The 20,894-nt window shown below is 41.2% G+C and overlaps 1 protein-coding gene across 2 annotated transcripts in view; it reads left to right on the top strand.

Annotated features, from left to right (window-relative positions):
- The window catches only part of sh3pxd2aa (SH3 and PX domains 2Aa), a 310,500-nt gene extending 294,695 nt beyond the window's left edge, over nt 1–15,805 (top strand). For both annotated transcript variants that reach the window (XM_043712866.1, XM_043712867.1), the window contains 3 exons: nt 2,907–2,956; nt 10,457–10,576; nt 11,836–15,805. In XM_043712866.1, coding sequence (XP_043568801.1) covers nt 2,907–2,956; nt 10,457–10,576; nt 11,836–13,869 — 2,204 coding nt within the window. In that variant the 3' untranslated portion in view covers nt 13,870–15,805. The remainder of the gene's footprint in view (nt 1–2,906; nt 2,957–10,456; nt 10,577–11,835) is intronic.
- Nucleotides 15,806–20,894: the final 5,089 nt, after the last annotated feature.

The raw sequence follows: 20,894 nt of genomic DNA, 5'->3' as shown, positions 1-20,894 counted from the left end.
TAGAATGTGTTGATAAGCTCTTTCTTGAACTGCTGCAGTACATGTGCTGTAGGCATATTCTTAATGTCTTCATGAAGAAAGTTCCAAGATTTTGATCCAGCGATACTGAGGGAATAACGATATATTTCTAAGTCTGGATGTGAGTGGCTTGGATGGTAATTTTCAGCTAGTGGAATCTTCATATATTTGCTTCTCATGACCTTCTAGATGGTAGTGGTCATGGGTTTGGAAGGTGCTATCTCAAAAGCTTTGGTGAATTCCTGTTGACTCTTGTAACATAAGGAATTGTACATGCATACCGTAGTATTGAAGAATCCAGCGACATTTATTGCAACTAATATATGTCAACATTACATTTCTCATATCAGGCATATCATATCTAGGCTAGTGTTACGACAGTATTTACAATAAAGGATTATGCTTCCATAGAGTGTTGTGCTTCAAATGATCTGAGCTAAGCTGTAGTATTAGATCTTTATGTCCTCAAATCACATGCTGTGAAGTAGTGATGATATCATGAGCATGTCTTTTATAGGAACACTAAATACTGAACATTAGACCGAACATAACATGACCCATCTAAGCTATCTGACAAAACAAAACTAGATAAATTGGGCATGAGCATGGAAGATGGAATACGATGTACAGAAATAAGCCATCATCTGATTTAGAAGTTTTATTAAATTAAGCTGATGACCAGGGAAAATGCAGCAGGCTGAAAAATTCTGAGTGCAGTAGCATTGGACCTTAAAGTACAGATTTTATTTTACTAACCTGTAAGCTGACCTCTTCCTATCCACTGCCTTACTTCTTTCCACCTTAAGCCCATCCATCACTTTATCACTTTACCATAAAACATTTACCTCTGTAGCAGACTATTAGTTATCACAGCATTACCTCCCATTTCACTATTTGGATATGACTTAGCAGGAGCCATCTGCTTGTTAGCATTGTTTTCCAATGTGGAAAAAAAAGGTATGTTACAAAAAGGGACAGATGCAGTATGTTTGACAGGATTCTTTTACAAGGATGGAGCAAGTGGATGTTTACATTGACTCCATGTTTTGTGTTACATTTTACGTTTGTTAGTTTGTATGGGTTTAGCACCTTTGCTCAAATGATTCAAAATTCAACACTTGTCCCTTCTCAGGACATAGAACATCAAACAGTAGAGCACAGTACAGGCCCTTTGACCCTCGATGTTGTGCCTGCATTTTATCCTATTCTTATGGTCAAACTAACCTACATACCTTTCCATGTCTTATCCAAGAGTCGCTTAAATATCTCTATTATCTGATGTACTACAACTGCCAGCAGTGCATTCCTAAAGTGATGTAGATATAATGTCAAAAGGCAGTCAGTTAAGTTGCCAAATGAAAGGTTGCTGTACAAAATGAACTCCGGGTGTTGGGATTGATATATTAGCATTGATACTGGAAGCAGGAGAGTTGGGATAAACGGGACATTTCTGGTTGGCAAACTATAACTAGAAAAGTGCTCCAGGGATCATTGTTGAGGCCACACCTATTGTAGTCTATACTAATGACCTGGATGAAGGGCCTGCGTATTATAACAAAGTTTGTAGGAAAATATGAGGTTGTTCACTTTGGCAAGAAGAATAAAATGACAGAATATTATATAAAGAAATGATACAACAGAATGCAGAGGGATCTAGGTGCTCTTGTATATGAATCGCAAAAAGTTAGCATGAAGCCACAGGAAGCAATTAATAAGGCAAATGGAATATTGGCTTTTATTGCTATGGGGTAGAGTATAGAAGTCAGGAAGCCTTGCTACAATAATGCAGAGCATTGATACCTCATAGAAATATAGTTCTAAAACTGACCTACTTTGGTGGAAATCTAACAATCTCTTTTGGAATGGTCTGTTCAGTTGCATGTCGGTCTGAAAACCAATCTCGTGCTGGGATGTGAACATACATTAAACATCTGCTTTGCCTGTACAGAGATGTGGACATTTTAGGCCAATTTTTGTTTTGGTCTTTACCAATGTGACATAAATTAAGCATCTAGCTCAGATTAGGCATGTTAATTCTGCCTACCATTTTAGAGTCTGCAGAGGCTATTTAACAGCACAATAGAATTTCTAAGTCACATGTTCATGGAACTTCAAGTGAAATGCGCTTAATTTATTTCCCTGTTCCCAGATGCTCTTGATGTGAGAACAGTGGATTCTAGCTCCTTCTCAGGCTGTAGTGGAACCAGCTAATATTGAACATAGAACATAGAAAGGTACAGCACAGAACAGGCCCTTTGGCCCATGATGTTGTGCCGAGATTTAATCCTAATGTAAAATATAGTAACTTAACCTACACACCCCTCAACTCACTGCTATCCATGTGCATGCCCAGCAGTCACTTAAATATCCCCATACCCTACCCATATCATGAGTGCAGACACGATATAATGTACAACACTCAGTAATATTTCTGAACATGCATCAATATACATAATTTCTACTCGTTGTTCCAACTAATGCTGAAATACAAGTATATTGCTTGACAAAGGTTTAGCCAGTGACGTAGTGGTAATATAACTGATCTAGTAATCCTGAGAACTACACCCATTGTCTGGATCGGAAGGTTCAAATCCTACCACAGCAATAAGGTGAAATTTGAATTCATTTAGAAAAATCTGGAATTAAGTGTAATGGTGACCATGTAACCATTGTGAATCTTTTTTTAAAAAAATCATCTGGTTCACTAATGCCTTTTAAGGAAGGAAATCTGGTGTACGTGTTTTGATAAATTAACCATGATGGTTGACTCTTAATTATCCCAATGAAGTGGCCCCAGCAAACTATTTAATTCAGGACAATAATGAACAGTGATGCCCACTAATGCCTCAGACTGCTTGGTAATCACAATTTGGTATTTTTTCCCACAGGTTCCCCAAACTTAAGACAGAAACCACCACCACGCAGAGAAACTAGCCTGGTATGTATGGATTTTGTTTTCCTATTGTATCAGCAGTGCACTCACTAAACCTTCCAAACCCACGATCTCTACCACCCAAAAGAACAAACATATCAGAACATTGTCACCTGCAAGTTCCCCTACAAGCTAGACATCATTCTGATTTGAAACTGTAATTACTAACCTTTCTCTGTTCTCTGGATGAAAATTTTGAAGTAAAAGCAGCTGGGTATCAATCCTTAGAATCATAGAGATATACAACACAGACACAGACCCTTTGGTCCTACTTGTCCATGCCGACCAGATATCCTAACCTAATCTAGTCGCATTTGCCAGCACTTGGCCCATATCCCTCTAAACCATTCCTATTCATATACCCATCCAGATGCCTTTTAAATGTTGTAATTGTACCAGCTTCCACCACTTCCTCTGGCAGCTCATTCCATACATGCACCACCCTCTGCATTAAAACGCTGCCCTTAGGTCCCTTTTAAATCTTTCCTCTCTCACCCTAAATCAATCCCTCCAGTTCTCAACTCCTTCAACCCAGGAAAATGACCTTGTCTATTTACCCTATCCATGCCCCTCATGATTTTATAGATCTCTATAAGGTCACACCCTCAGCTTCCGAACACTCCAGGGAAAACAGCCCCAGCCTATTCAGCCTCTCTCTATAGCTCAAACCTTCCAACCCTGGCAACATCCTTGTAGACCTTTTCTGAACCCATTCAAGTTTCACAACATCCTTCCGATAGAAGGGAGACCAGAATTGCACACAATATTCCAAAAGTGGCCTAACCAATGTCCAACAGCCGCAACATGACCTCACAACTCCTACACTCAGTGCTCTGACCAATAAAAGAAAGTATACCAAACACCTTCTTCACTATCCTATCTACCTGTGACTCCAGTTTCAAGAAACTATGAACCTGCACTTCAAGGTTTCTTTGTTCAGCAACACTCCCCGGACCCTACTATTAAGTGGGTAAGTCTTGCTCTGATTTGCCTTTCCAAAATACAGCACCTCACATTTATCTAAATTAATTTTCATCTGCCACATCTCAGCCCATGGGCCCATCTGATCAACATCCCGTTATATTCTGAGGTAACCTTCTTTGCTGTCCACTACACCTCCAATTTTGGTGTCATCTGCAAAATTAGTAACCATACCTCCTACGTTAACATCCAAATCACTTATATAAATGACAAAAAGCAGTGGACCCAACAATGATCCCTGTGGCACACCAGTGATCACAGGCTTCCAATCTGAAAAGCAACCCTCCACTACCACCTTCTGTCTTCTACCTTCAAGCCAGTTCTGTATCCACATGGCTTTCTGATATATTTTTCTGTGTGGTTTGCTGTTCACTAAAACCCTAACTTAAGTGACATTAGCAAGTTTTATATTGTGGTCGCTAAGCCCAAATCTTATATCCCAAGAACCAACACCACAAGAAGAGAGTCCATGAGTAAACGTTTGGTATCTCTGGAAGTTAGGAGCTATAAGGGGTCTTGATGTAACTTTTCAATATATTCAGGGGAAAGGATTGAGAAAAGGCCCACATTTATTTCCAGATGTGTCCAGTGGCTGTTTTGTGGTTCAAAGGTTATATCCAGGAGTGAAGTTAATAAGCTTTTCACACAAAAGGTGGTAAAAATCTGCAACCTCCTTCTGTAAATAGCGATTATTAATCAATTATTAATTTTAAATCTGAAATTGATAGGCTTGACACAATGGTCTATTGGAGAGGTGTTATACCAATTTGGCAGGGCGATGAGGCACTGAGTAGATATAAAATCAGGAGCAAGGTCCAATCAGATATTGAAGGAATGCTAGGTCAGTCCAGTAGGCAGAGAAGACATGGGCATGAGAACACACATGACAACTCTGGAAAACTAAAGTGTCACTATTTTAATATGAGGAGCTTGACTGCTAAGGAGCAGATGAACTTAGAGAATATGATATTATTGCACTCACTGAGACATGACTGGAGAAATTGGCAGCTCAACATTCTAGGGTATAGAACTTTCAGGGGTAATGTGGGAGGGAGGCTTGCATCACTGATAAAGGCAACTATCATAGCAGTAGTGAGGGAGGATGTCCTACAAGGACCTTCAAATGACGGCATCTGAGTAGACCTGAGAAAAGCTGGGATCATACTGTCTCTGAAGGCAGATAGAGGAGCAAATATATAGGAAAATCACCTTAAAATGTGAGAGAAAAAGGGTTATAGTTTTTTTCTTATTCATGCTAGGCCAGCATTTGTTGCCCATCTTTGCACAGAGGGTATTTAAGCATCAACCACATTGCTGTGGGTCTGGAGTCATATGTAGTCCAGACAAAGGTAAAGACAACAGTTTCCTTCACAAAATAGCATTAGACTCTTAACTCCAGATTTTTATTAAATCCAAATTCCACCATCTGCCATGGCAGGATTTAAACCCAGGTCCTCCAGAACATTACCTGGGTCTCTGGATTAATGTTGAAACTTTATTGCTGGAACAGCACAGCAGGTCAGGCAGCATCCAGGGAACAGGAGATTCGACGTTTCGGGCACAGGCCCTTCTTCAGGGGGAGGGGGAGTTGAAATGCTGTGCTACAGGGTGGTTGGGTTGGTTCGTCCGGGTGGCCCAGAGGTGCTCTCTGAATCGCTCCGCAAGTAGGCGGCCTGTCTCCCCAATATAGAGGAGGCCACACCCTGTAGCACAGCATTTCAACTCCCCCTCCCACTCCACCGAGGATATGCAGGTCATTGGACTCATCCACCGCCAAACCACAACAACCCGACGGTCGAAGGAGGAGCGTCTTATCTTCCGACTGGGAACACTCCAACCACAGGGGATGAACTTGGACTTCACCAGTTTCTTCATCCCCCCTCCCCCCACCTTGTCTCAGCCGAATCCCTCCAGCCCGGCACCGCCTTCCTGACCTGCAGTCTTCTTCCTGACCTCTCCGCCTCCATCCTACTCCGACCTATCACCCCCACCTTGACCTCTTTCCACCTATCACATTTCCAACGCCCCTCCTCCAAGTCCCTCCTCCCTACCTTTTATCTTCTCCTGCTGAACACTCTCTGCTCATTCCTGAAGAAGGGCATGTGCCCGAAACGACGAATCTTCTGTTCCCTAGATGCTGCCTGACCTGCTGTGCTGTCCCAGCAATAAAGTTTCAACTTTGATCTCCAGCATCTGCAGACCTCACTTTCTCCTCTCTGGATTAATGGTCAAGTGATAATACCACAAGGCCATTTCCTCCACTATACTCGTAGAAGATCTTAACTTTGCTAACATTAACTGGGATTGCTTTAGTGCGAAAGGGGTTGAGTGAAATTTTTAAAGTACATCCAGGAGAGCTTTTTGTGTCAGTACATCGATAGTCCTACGAGAGACGGGGCAGTGTTTGACCTAATCCCAGGGAATGAAGCCAGTCAAGTGGTTAAAGTTTAAGTGGGTGAAATAGTGACCATAACTCTACAAGCATTATAAAAAGAGATAAGGATTGTGCAGAAGTTAAATTCCTAAATTGGGCAAGGCTAATTTAAGGATCTGGCAAACATAAACTTGGAGTAGCAGGTAGGTCTACATTTGTAAAGTGGAAATCTTTTAAAAGTAGTACTGTGTTCCTCTAAGATTGAAGGGGAAGGGCAGAACATCCAGGGAACTCTCGTTGTCAAGGGATATTGAGAGTTTGGTAAAGAAAAAGAAGGAAACATATATCATGTACAGCTCATTAAAAAATAGGGGAGGCCCTTCAAAAGTATAGAAAGTTTAGGGTTGCTTAAAAAAGAAATTAGAAGGGCAAAGAGGGGCCACAAAATATCTTTGGCATATAGGATTAAGGAAAATCCCAAGGCTTTTCATGAGTAAGAGGAAAGAATGGGACTTATTAGAGACCAAAGGGGCAACGTTTACGTGGAGTCAGAGGACGTGGATGAAATCTTAATATTTCTTATCTGTATTCACAGAGGTGAAAGGCGTTGTAGCCAGGGATTTCCTTTGGGATGGTGAGCTTCAAGAACATGTTAAGATTATAAGGAGAGATGGTATATGTTTTAGTGGACATAAAGGTGCATTAATCCTCAGGGCAATGTATTCCAGGCTGCTAAGGAAGACAAGGGAGGAGATTGCTGGTGTCTGGCAGAGATATTTAATACTTTGCTGACTACTGGTGAAGTGCCAGAAAGCTGGAGGATGGCTTATGTCATTTATTTATTCAAGAGGGTAACAGGGAGTGGCCAGGTAATTAGAGGTCAGTTAGTTTGACATCAATGGCAGGGACATTATTGGAAAAATTTCTGAGAGACACTTGGAAATCAAGCAGGGATAGTTAGCACAGATTTGTTTGGAGGTGATCCTGTCTGACTAATTTAATTGAGTTTTTTGAAAAGGTGACTAAATATATTGATGAGGATAGTGCAATTGATATAGTTTACGTGGACTTCATTAAGGCTTTTGAGAAGGTTCCAATGGAAGGTTGGTCCAAAGAGCCCATAGGATCCAAGGAAGGTTGAGGAATAAAGAGATCTTGGTGTACATGTCCATAGAGCCCTGAAGGTGTCAGCACAGGTAGACAAGGTAGTGAAGTCATATGGGATGCTTGCCTTCATTCACTGTGGAAAAAGTGGGGATTGCAGATGCTGAGTATGTGGTGCTGGAAAAGCACAACAGGTCAGGCAGCATACGAGGAGCAGAAGAATCGACGTTTCGAGCATAAGCCCTTCATCAGGAATGAGGATCGTGGGCCGGGGGGGCTGAGGGATTGTTGGGAGGGGAGTGAGGTTGGGGGGAAGGTAGCTGAGAATACGATAGGTAGATGAAGGTGGAGGAGAAGGTGATAGATCGGAGAGGAGGGTGGAATGGATAGATGGGAAAAGTGATGGACTGGTCAAGAGGGCGGTGCCGAGTTGGAGGCTCAGGACTGGAATAATGTAGAGGGAGGAGAAATGAGGAAACTGGTGAAATGCACATTGAGTCATAGAGTCACAGAGATGTACAGCATGGAAACAGACCCTTCGGTCCAACCCGTCCATGCCGACCAGATATTCCAATGCAGTCTATCCCCACCTGTCAGCACCCAGCCCATATCCCTCCAAACCCTTCCTATTCATGTATCCATCCAAATGCCTCTTAAATGTTGCAATTGTACCAGCCTCCACCACTTCCTCTGGCAGCTCATTCCATACTCGTACCACCCTCTGTGAAAGCGTTGCCCCTTAGGTCTCTTTTATATCTTTCCCCTCTCACCCTAAACCTATTCCCTCTAGTTCTGGACTCACCGACCTCAGGGAAAAGACTTTGTCTATTTACCCTATCTATGCCCCTCATTATTTTGTAAACCTCTTTAACGTCACTCCTCAGCCTCCGACGCACGAGGGAAAACAGCCCAGCTTGTTCAGCCTCTCCCTATAGCTCAAATCCTCCAACCCTGGCAACATTCTTGTAAATCTTTTCTGAATCCTTTCAAGTTTCACAATATCTTTCCGATAGGAAGGAGACCAGAATTGCACGCAATATTCCAATAGTGGCCTAACCAATGTCCTGTATAGCCGCAACATGACCTCCCAAATCCTGTACTCAATACTCTGACCAGTAATAGAAAGCTTACCAAACGCCTTCTTCACTATTCTATCTACCTGCGAGTCCACTTTCAGGGAGCTATGAACCTGCACTCCAAGGTCTCTTTGTTCAGCAACACTCCCTAGGACCTTACCATTAAGTGTATAAGTCCTGCTAAGATTTGCTTTCCCAAAATGCAGCACCTCGCATTTATCTGAATTAAACTCCATCTGCCATTTCTCAGCCCATTGGCCCATTTGATCAAGATCCCGTTGTAATCTGAGGTAACCCTCTTCACTGTCCACTACACCTCCAATTCTGGTGTCACCTGCAAATTTACTAACTGTACCTCTTATGCTCGCATCCAAATCATTTATGTAAATGATAAAAAGTAGAGGACCCAGCACCGATCCTTGTGGCACTCCACTGGTCACAGGCCTCCAGTCTGAAAAACAAGCCTCCACCACCACTCTCTGTCTTCTTCCTTTGAGCCAGTTCTGTATCCAAATGGCTAGTTCTCCCTGTATTCCATGAGATCTAACCTTGCTAATCAGTCTCCCATGGGGAACCTTGTTGAACGCCTTACTGAAGTCCAATTAGATCATATCTACCACTCTGCCCTCATCAATCCTCTTTGTTACTTCTTCAAAAAACTCAATCAAGTTTGTGAGACATGATTTCCCATACACAAAGCCATGTTGACTATTCCTAATCAGTCCTTGCCTTTCCAAATACATGTACATCCTGTCCGTCAGGATTCCCTCCAACAACTTGCCCACTACCGACGTCAGACTAACTGGTCTATAGTTCCTTGGCTTGTCCTTACCACCCTTCTTAAACAGTGGCACCACATTAGCCAACCTTCAGTCGTCCGGCACTTTACCTGTGACTTTGCAGGGTCCTAAGGTGGAGTATGAGGTATTCTTTCTCCAGGTGGTAAATATTTGGCGATGGAGGAGGTCCAGGACCTGCGTGTCCTTGGGGGAGTGGGGGGGGGGGAGTTGAAGTGTTCAGCCACGGGCCGGTGGGGTTGGCTGGTGGGGTGTGTCCCATAGATGTTCTCTGAAACAATCTGCAAGTTGGCGTCCTGTCTGCCTGGTGTAGAGGAGACCACATCGGATGCAAAGGATACAGTAGATAGCAGAGGTCCGTTGCAAGTCTGGGAGAGAGTGACCCTGAGCTGATGCAGGGCGGACTGCAGGTAGAATAGATGGCGCCGCATGGCTGCTAGCGTGGAGCGGAAGGATACATCTACTGTATCCGTTGTGTCTTTTGGTGAAGTTGAAAGATGTCCCAAGTGAGAAAATATCAGCACAAAGGGCACGCAGGGTTAGTGGTGTTGGGACTTGGAATTGGACGATAACACAGGCAGTGGCAGGGCTTGGTGAGAGATGGATGCAGTAGCAGAGATAGATTGAGTTTGAGAGATCGGAGAGAAAAGGTTATTTACTCTGGTTGAGTGGAGAATGTCATTGCCCTTCTTTGTACAGTGTTGCGCATTCTTCCAGATAGCTAAGAGTGAACCAATCGTGTGGCCATCTTGGACCAGATTGGCATGGCCTGGTGTCATAGCCTGTCTTGGTTGTGGAACAGGATGTCCTGTCTCTGCATGACCCCATCAGCCAGGATCTCCAGGTACAGATTTAGCAGGGATCTATGAGCAGTTTCTTGCTACATATTCAGTTTGAGAGTGCCTTTCCAGCAGTAAAATAAGTATTCAATAAATGTGAGCAAACAAATATAGAATGACTTTATCTTTTTTGTTTTTTTTGACAGGCTAAAGTACTAAATATTAACAATGGAAACAAGTGAGAATAAATTTTTGGTAGCAGAATAAACTGTAACAGATGTTTGACATTTTTTTTACGTGTGCTGCACATAGATTGAATAACAATAGTTGTGAAAATGCCAGGTTCATTTTAAGGCTTTTGCCAGTGTTCACTTTTTGTATTGCAATCTGTCCAGGGATTCCAGCTGCCCAAGCCTCCAGAGCCACCTGCTGTTGAAGTGGAGTACTACACCATTGCTGAATTCCAAACACACATTGCTGATGGGATCAGCTTTTGTGGAGGGCAAAAAGCTGAGGTACACAGCACGTTTAACAATCTCCAAAAAGGTTTTGGCACAGCAAAGCTTGATAATCATATACAAAATATTATCACCTTGTGGAAACCAATAAACTAACAGAATTTACCAATAAACTAACAAACAAATAAACAATAAACTAACAAAAGTAGATTTCACAGATTTATTAGCAGTCCAGTTGGAATATATAACACCAATTCCAGACACAAAATCCTTCAAAACTTTGAACTTCCTCAAACTGAATTCCAAATCCTTTTCTTCACAGCGTTAGGCACCAACTCATTCAAGTAGCTTTACTCTGTATATATTTTGCAGGTACAATTTTCATGAAAACACTTCTCCAGATTGCTTCTAGTTCTACAAGTGGATTTAATTGATTTTGTCTTCTTTTCCATCTGTGTCATGGCTTTGTTCTCCTACAGCCTTTTGCAGTAACTCCACTGCTGAGATCATCTTATAGTTCTGACCTTATGTCTGTTTTCAACCAGTTTCTATTCCCTAGCCACCTGAGATCACACTCTATTTCCCTGGAACCTAAAGTCTCAATTTCACTTTCAGTTAGGAACTGTCTTAATAGAGAACTTTAACACCAGAGTTAGCATTCCGAACGAAACATTTGACAATTTATTTGTGTAGACAACGGCTCACCCGTGCTAATCCTATGGAATGTAGATTTCATCACCAAATAAAATTAGAAGCAAATGTTTTATCAAATTTTTAAATCAGATAGAGCTTACCTTTCCCAAGTGAATGATTTTGGATGGCAATTTTCATTTGGTTTCCTTTAGAAATCTGCTGCCAAAATATAAATTATTTTACAGGAGAATTTTTTAATGTGTTTTTAACAAAAATAATCATAGAATGTTTTAGATGTCTAGCATCAAATACCAAGGAGGGAGATTTTACTCCATTTCCCAATTTGCTTCATTATTAATATCTACAAGTTCTACTCGAGCAACGTTCCTCACCTTTGCTATTGTTAAGTCAAGGCAAAAATCTACTATTTTTTCTTTTCTAGACACATTTAACTTTGTAATTTGTTTTACAGAGTTACAGTATTCCAATTTCTTACAACTTTCAGTAATATATTTTCAATTTGAAGTAGTTTTATAACTAAAATGTGTCAGAGAACAAGGATTTGCCACAAAATATACAGATTATGTACATGCTCTGTGGCACTAGCACCATGCTTTATGCACTATGTGTCTCATTGTCCTTGAAACATGTATATAATAATTATTTACATATTTGATCCTTAGGTCATTGAGAAAAATTTAGGTGGCTGGTGGTATGTACAGATTGGGCAGCAGGAGGGTTGGGCACCATCTTCATACATTGACAAGAGGAAAAAGCCAAATCTGTCCAGAAGAAGCAGCACACTAATCAGACCAAAAATCCCTCCACCTGCACCACCCACCAAAAGCAAGCCAAATTCTGAGGAAACAGGTCAAGGAAATAACAGCGAATGCATGCAACAAAAGCCCAAGTTTGAGGAACCAGAGTATGATATTCCGGCTGCAATCTTTGACCATGAGCCTGAGACCAGCATGAATTTAGTTGCTGATGAGCAGGCTAAAGAGGATTCAGTTGATCAGGACCAGCCAGAGTCCAGCCAGCAACAAAGCAAACCATGCCCATTATCCACGCTGCGAAAAGCCCGCTTCAAAGTAGGTGAATCTTCAGAAAGCTTGTTCCGCGATGACCAGCTTGTCTATCCTCCCAGTGATAAGGAATGCAACCAAGGAGGGAGTAGCAATAGTTTAATATGTAATCAGGTTTGTGAAACTATTACTCAGGTTGATGCTGCAGTGTCAGCATCAGAGACCAGCTGTTCACCAAAATATATTTCACCAAAACACTCTCTAAAAAACCTTCAGTTAAAATCTGAGAAGAAAACTGATGCTAGGAAAGACCAGGATCCTGAAAATAGTGGAGACAATTCCTGCAAATCCATCTCTGATATCGGTGACTGCACCACACAGAAAGTTGTCTCAAAAAAAGACAAGGAGATATCTGAAACAAACGCGCACATAGAACAGAAAGCTGCTCTTAGTCCCATAACTAGGCCAAAGCCTTCTGTGAGACCAAAGCCTTTACTGGTGAAGCCAGAAGCACAGAATATGGAGATCAGCACCATCAGGCGCCAACTTAGGCCTACAGGACAGTTGAAACACAACTCAAAAGGGATAAAGATTGATGATGCAGAAACTATCTCATTGACATCATCTGAAAATTCAGAAGATTCTTTCACTAAAAGTACAGTGGATCTTTCTACAAATGCATCACTCAGCCAGGTGGGACTGGGCCCAGCAAAACCCAGTGATCAGGAAACAGAATCACTGTGTCAGTATAAGACAGTAGATAAATATGAAAAAGTTCAGGACAATGAAATCAGTTTTCCAGCCGGAATAATGGTTGAGGTTCTAGAAAAACAAGACAGTGGTTGGTGGTTTATTAGAATTGGAGACGATGAGGGATGGGCCCCAATCTTCTACTTGGAGCATGTTAGTGGCAGGCCAGCAGAGGGCCTTGGAGAGTCTGTAACTCCGAGTAGGGACAGGTCAGTGAATGAAAACCAACTCAACAATGTAGAGAAAGTGGACAAGAAGGTTCAGGCATTAAATAACATCAACTTTGGTCTAAAGCGAGTTACACCCCCAATTCCTGCAAAACCTCCTGGAGGGTTTGCAAGACTAGGAGGAAATATGAATGGTTCAGTAAAAATGAGAAATGGGTTGAAACAGGTAGCTGTGAGGCCACAATCTGTATTTGTTTCCCCTTCGAGCAAAGAAAGTAACAGCCTAGCTGCATCACTGAGGAGGAATGAATCTATGATGTGTCATGAGAATATCAAGTCTACAGTGAATATCCGCCGTAATGCATCTTTCAACAATGTCCGGTTACGAAAGAAGAATGAGGAGTCTGACTCTATACACTCTGTGGCAATGTCAGTTTCAAGCCAGACAAAGGGCAGACCTTCAGAAAAGTGTGGAGGAATTGAGTCAGATGCTATCGGCAGAACTTCCCAGAAAGGTGGGATTCCCGTGTCAGCTGTGAGACCAAAACCAGTGTGCATCCAGGAGAAACCTCAGTTCATTCAGAACAACTGGAGAGAAGTATATGTTGCAATCGCTGACTATCAGGGAGATGAGGAAACCATGGGCTTCCAAGAGGGCAGTTCTGTGGAGGTGCTGGAGCGTAATCCCAATGGTTGGTGGTACTGTCAAATAATAGATGGTGGATGCTCTCGAAAGGGCTGGGTGCCTTCAAATTATCTAGAAAAAAAGTACTAAAATTTCTTTTTATATATATAAATATATTTTAATTTATCGATGCAATGAGCATTTTCTAATGAAACTGTCAAGCAAACACTGCAAACCCGCAATGGAATAAATGCCGCTATATTTCAAGTGCTGAATTGCTGAGCTAGTGTATACCAGTGAGACTATAACTAAAGCTGATTAAGGATGTGGAAAGACACCTGTAGATGACGGGAATTATGTAGTCTGTCTGCACACAGTGGGTTCTGGACATTAAAGTATCAAAGTGGAGCTGATTATTTACAGCTGGACAAAGGCGAGTTGCACTTTCTACATGCAACAGAGTTACTCAAAAGCCGGACCTTTGAGCAGAGTTGAATATTTTAAATTAATTATTATTGTTTTATTATTTACTTTTAACTGAATAATCAGGAGTTATTCTGGACTTTTTCACTGGTGCCTTTAGCATGCCCAAAGTATATAACCTGAGAAGTAACATTCTTTTTAATGTGCCAAAAATATAAGTTAATCTGTTCGAATTTCTTTGACTTGATGGAATGGCTTTAAGCTCTCACTGGCTTTTATGCTGTCATGTGTTATGTTGGAGGGGAGATGAAAGGGAACTAGTATCATGCAATGTCACAGATGAGATAGAAACCCCAATATTTGGAGGAGTGCAGAGATGCTAATTACATTGGCAAACGTTTCTCAAGGATGCCATTTTTATTGTTTAGTCATGAGGTTTTTCTGATTTTTCTCATATAGATTCTAGGCACATTCATTATTTTGCTTCAGTTCATCAGACCACAAACGCTCTCCAGGATGACACTAGTAAAGTTAATATCTCTTCTATTGTGGCCCAACAATACATAACCCTACTTTTCTACTTCTAGCTTGGAGTGTTATTAGGGTGACGTTTTCAGCAGAGCTCCTGATATTCAGAAAGCAAATGACCCCAGCATGCTCTGTCCATGCCCTTTATTTGCATCAAATCTTTGCATCAGAGTATGGATCTGGGACTAATAATTCTTTTGAACAAATAACAAGAGGAACATTTCACACTGCTTAATAAAACACAGAACCTCAGAAATCTGAGAGATGAGCTTTAGCTGCAGTTCATTGGTATGGGTTTGGTTATTTATAAAATATTTTATCCTAGATTCTTTTTGCATTACTTCTCTAGATGGAAGATCTTTTGTATATAGTATTGTTGCAAGACACTTAAACAAGGACACTAACAACAAACTTGCACCCTCTTTCAGGGGTGAATGGTGTAGTGAAAGATGCAGCACTTCCTGCAATGCACTACATTACTGACAAAGAAAAAACAAAATGTGGCTCAGAGCCCCATGACTGGATAACCAACACTGCAATCCACATTAAACATGAAGGCACGTGGCCCTGGATGTTAAATTCAATAACTGAATTACACATCGGTATGATAGTACATTAATTTGGTTTCATGTATGTTGTCAAATGTAGCTATGTGATTTTCTTTGAATGGAAATAAGAGACACCAATTGAAAATTACCATTACTTTGCAGCAGCTCTGAGTGATATGTAGGCTAGGAACTTTTAAGCTGAAAGGATATAATGCTTCTTCATGAACTTGACTAGATTACTCAGCTAATAGGAAGAGAAAGTGCTAGAGAAACTCAGCAGAGCTGACAGCATTTGTGAAAAGTTAACACTTCATGTTCAATTGGCTTCTTCAGGACAGTTTTATTCAACACTATATTATTAATTGTCGTTTGTTAAAGCTTGTTACTGCCAGCAGTGCTTTACTGCCTCTACAGATGTACTACTGGAATGCAAATTAGTACATTCACAGTGGATGGTACAATCATTTGGGGACTGAGAATGGTCCCACTTATTGGACTATTGTGTCACACCCATCTTTTGAATGTGAGTAGTCTTTTTCGTTGGCATGTTGTTTGTTCAGGAATAAAACACTTCTTCAATAGTGTAATGCATATGTGTAGTAATTCTTGATTTTATACAATAGTACAACACAATTTGGCAGGAATTAAAGTTTTCAGAGATGTGCTGAGTAGATCCCACTGAAAACATGACTGAACAGCATACATCTTAACCACCAGTTACTGCCAAATTAGATTTACTGAGTTATGATGTCGTGATTGGCAGCATTCCTTCAAACTAATTAGGTGATTTTAGCATAAAGATTTGTACAATGTTTCTGGAAGTAGCTTCGAGATTTGAAAAAGCTACTTACCTAATATTGATTTCTTTCACATGCATACAACAGTTAAAGATGGATTTTATAACCAATTCTTCAATGCATCTAAGCAATAAAACCAAACTATCCATTTATCTTACATGAATTTTTTGTCAGCCTACTCCTAATTCTTCTTGTTTCAAACTTTTACTACAGATAGTTTAACAAGGGAATTTTGTATAATCAATAGTGAGTTACTGTAATCCTGAAGTATAAGTAGATTGTACTCATAAGCATAGCAGATAGTTAAACTCAACACTAGTCATTTCAGTTTTATATTACTGTATCAAATAAAATGATTTACTTTCATTTTTTATAAAACCTTCATCAAAAATAAATAAAAGTAAGGAAAAGTGCAATATAGAATTGCTGTAAATTATTGAGGGTAAATGCTGATATTGGGCAGTGACTGGATATTTAATGAAGGTTAATTGATGTGTAGCAGGGTGTCTAACACATTGTGTTGGGGAAAACTAACAATATATCTAGGAATAGCAGGGTGTACTATCAGTAAATGTTTCATGAAAAATGAATAAGCCTGGTAGAATCAGCTTTAGTGGACTGGGCAAATCACAATCTTGATCAGGTACTGTTTTTGCAATTCTGATTCTAATCTCGACTAGGAAATTCAGAACAAGATGCTTTTAAATTTAGCTTATGCAATGAAATACTGATGATTCAGTAATCTTATTTTAAAACAGTATTGTCCCAGTGGATAATAGTACTGTCTGCTACCACTGTGCATTTATTATGTCAAGCAATGCTCCTAAAATATCAGAGTTTACAAATTAATGGTGTTTTCAGCTATTGATACAACTGTGTATTTTAGGTACAGCACATTGAGCCTGGGTATCCAATAAATGAGAAAGAAAACGTGCTGACAGAATGAGGTTTGAAGGAGCTGTTATTATTGTGGAATGATAAATAGCTTTGGAAATTGAGAGTCAGGATTCACTTTCCTACCCCTTGGTTCAGTTTTATTTCTGCTGATTGTGAAGAGCAGGGAGAAAGTAAGCAAAAGACATTTTGAGATTCTCAAATTGTTTCAGCGCAAAATTGGCTTTTCAACTATGATTTCAAGGTCCGAGTAGTAGGAGCTACAACAATAGAGAAAACGCTTCCAAAAGATAGCACCACATTTCAGTCATGGTTCAGGAGCCATGTTAACCGACAGAACTCTATATTGTTGCTTTGGCCAGGAAACTGAACAAGGATTTTTTGGTGCCAAAGGAACAAAATTCAGTGGCACTTGAAATATCTTAATGTTTAACGTTTAAACGGCAAGAACATGATTTCCTCTATGCCATAATTCAGTAATATTTCTGAGTATCCACAGTTGTTCGCTCAAAGGTATTTAGCAGCAAAACCATCCAATATCAGGTTTTTAGCTCCCTCAGCATTCCTGTCAGAGACTCTTCTTCCTCACTGGAGGAGACAGGTGACTGGGCCATCACTTCCTCATCTCACACCATCATTGAACTCAGTTATGCAGGATGCAGCAAATAATCACTTCTGGAGATCCTCTCAATGAGTACTGGAGTGCTACTCTTGGGTAGTTCAGGCAGTGGAAGAGCATCTTCAGACCACTTAGCCTGTTCAATGATGGCACCAGTGGATGCATTGTAACATTGTTTACCATCAGCCTGAAGGTTTCACACCACCTGTGACTTTAGGGAATATGCCTTGCCACCTAGAAACCAGCTTTGGAGATAATCTGGGGGTGTGGGTAATTGTGCAAGGTATCAAGGATTTGAAAGTTCCTGGGCAATGGCTGAACACTGACGGAGTGAACCCCATTCAGTTCAGAAATTTGGCTTAGCTCTGGATGTCACATACATTCAATTGTTTACCCGCTGTATCTGAGGGAACCAACGTTGGCTGTAAATCTGATTGCTCAAATGGCTAGGCTGTCTGTATTCATGGTGAACTAGATAAAATGTATTGCTTTCCTAAAAAGGGCATTAGTAAACTCCTGAATGCACTTGGATTAGTTACAGTGTGGAAACAGGCCCTTCGGTCCAACAAGTCCACACCGACCTGCCGAGGTGCAACCCACCCAGACCCATTCTCCTACATTTATCCCTGCATCTAACACTACAGGCAATTTAGCATGGCCAATTCACCTAACCTGCACTTTTTTGGACTGTTGGAGGAAACTGGAGCACCCGGAGCAAACCCACACAGACACGGGGAGAATGTGCAAACTCCACACAGTCAGTCGCCTGAGGTGGGAATTGAACCTGGGTCTCTGGTGCTTTGCGGCAGCAGTGCTAACCACTGTGCCACTGTGTCGCCCACTTGTAGACTACCAATTGGAAGATAATTCAAGTCGCCAGTTGAGGTTTGAAAGAAGCCTGCGATGACTAAGTTCAATGTAGCTGTAATCTTCAGCATCACAGGCATAGTACTTCCTCCCCAGCTGTGTGACTGCAGATATGCTCAGAGGAGGTGACTGATGATAGATGATGGCTTCTCTAGTCATGCAGACACACCTGCAGCACTGCTTTTCACTTGTCTGCAGGCACCTAGAACACTCAATATATACACTTTCTCAGTAGACTGCTCTATGGTGCTGAAGACATTCAAGCACTGCCTGCATTTCTGTAATGTAACCCCCTGAACCTTTTGTCTCCAATTCCACTGTCATGACACTTTCTTTCTGCTCCTCCTCGTACTTCTCAGTCTTAGCAAAGCTGCAACAATGCTGAGTTAAGTAGATCAAATATTTAACTTGGAAGTACTGACCCGTTAAGAAATATCAGAAATGAGATGTATACCTCCTCTGGGCCTCATCAAGCTGCTCATCTTGGTGAAAGCCTACCTACAATCACTTCTACAATGTGAGGGGCATCCTCCATGACCCATGACTGGAGTTCCTCTTCCTGAGGCTGCCATCAGCAAGGTATTTATGTCCTTCATATGACTGTATGAAGTACGCCGCATAGTCCATCATGTCTGCTCTGCCTTCAATAAGATTATGGCTGATTCACTTCCCACATTTTCCCCATAATCTTGATACCCTTTACTGATTAAAAACCTGTCTACTTCAGCCTAAAAACCTGCACATGTAAAGAATTCCATTGATTCACTACCCTCTGAGAGAAGAAATTCCTCTTTGTGTTTGTCTTTAATGCGTGACCCCTTACTCTGACGTTATGCCCTCTGGTTGTAGATTTTCTCACAGTCTGAAACCATCTTTCTACATCTATCTTGTCAAGCCCCCTAAGGATTGGCAGATTTTCAGTTCTCTGGGTCTCTTCCAGAATCTAACAATTCTTGGAAGACATTACCAGTACAACCACTATCTCTGTGGCTACTTGCTGTAATATCCTATAATGCAACCCTCCAGGTTGAGGGGACTTATCAGCCTTCAGTCCCATTAGTTTCCCTAGTACTTTTTCTCCAGTGATAGTTACTGTGTTTATTGCCAACTCACCCACCTTCCATTTCCCTCATGGTCTCACTTTCTGCATCTTGATTATTTAGTACTTTTGAAGTGCTATTCATGTCTTCTACTATGAAGACTAATGTAAAATGTTCCTTCAATGCCTCTACCATTTCCTGGTTCTCAGAAATTATTCCCCCGGCTTTATTCTCTTAGGGGCCTTGTTCCCCTTGGCCTCTCTCTTCCTTTTTGTGTACTTAAAGTTCTTGCTAAAATTTTTCATATTATTTGCTTGCCTCAAAGATTATTTTCTCCCTTTGCTTTCAGTTTAGCTCAGTTGGCTGGATTGTTGGTCGATAGAGCAGTGTGATGCCAACAGTGTGGGTTCAATTCCCAGCACCGGTTTGAGGTTATCATGAAGGACTCTCCTTCTCAATCTCCTCCCTCGCCTGAGGTCTGGTGGCCCTCAGGTTAAATCACCACTGTTGTATCTCTCTAATGAGAGAGCAGTCCCTATGGTCTGGTAATACTGTAGCGATGCAACAATGTTCTCATTATCTCCTACTTTATTCTCTGTCTTACAGTATAGCTGCTGTTAGGGGCCAATTGAGTACTCCCACCATTGTCTTATTCCCTTTGTTATTTCTTACCTCCATCTATATGGATTCTAAATATTGTTTATTTAATCTATTTTTCTAACCAAAATGGATTCTAAATCTTCTACATTTATCCCAAACACCTGCTCCTCTCTATTTAGTTTAAACGCTGACTGCAGCCCTAGTTATTCTATTTACTGGGATATTATGTCGCAGCATGTTTGAAGTAAAACACATCCCACTTGAACAGTTCCCTTCCACAACAACTCCTTTCTGGTCCAGTCAATGTCATTGGTACCAATGATGATAACTGGATTCCTTCACTCCCACCTCAGATTCCTCTCCAGCCCTGAAGAAATGTCCTTAAGCCTTGCACCAAGAAGGCAGCACAGCCTGTTATGACTGCAGAGGACAACATCTGTCCCTCAGATTATACTGTCTCCTACCGCTGTTATGTTCCTATTTCCTCCCCGCATTTGAATGGCTCCTTGAACCTGGGAGCTGTGGTGAGTTCACCCATCTTCCCTCAGTCCTCATTCTCATCCACAAAACTTGGATGAACCACATAACAGTTGGATATTTACAAAGGCTGAGCTCGTCGAACGCTATCCCCTGGTCCCCCATACCTATCATACCTGCAGTCACACTTGGCTGTCCCTGATGACTGATAAAATTTTAAATACCACGTCATTGAGATTGCCCTAAGTATTACTGTTCCTTAATTAATGGTCAGCTGCTATCCACAACCTGCAATTATTTCAGCAGGGGCCTTTTTTACGTTCACAACTTGAATGATGGGTCAAAGAGGTTACAAAAGAATAACTGTCTTTGATTTGGATTT

The sequence above is a fragment of the Chiloscyllium plagiosum genome, chromosome 22 (assembly GCF_004010195.1).
Source record: "Chiloscyllium plagiosum isolate BGI_BamShark_2017 chromosome 22, ASM401019v2, whole genome shotgun sequence".
Lineage (NCBI taxonomy): Eukaryota > Metazoa > Chordata > Chondrichthyes > Orectolobiformes > Hemiscylliidae > Chiloscyllium > Chiloscyllium plagiosum.
The sequence above is the reverse complement of the archived record's forward strand: the minus strand, read 5'-3'. Positions and strand labels throughout refer to the sequence as shown.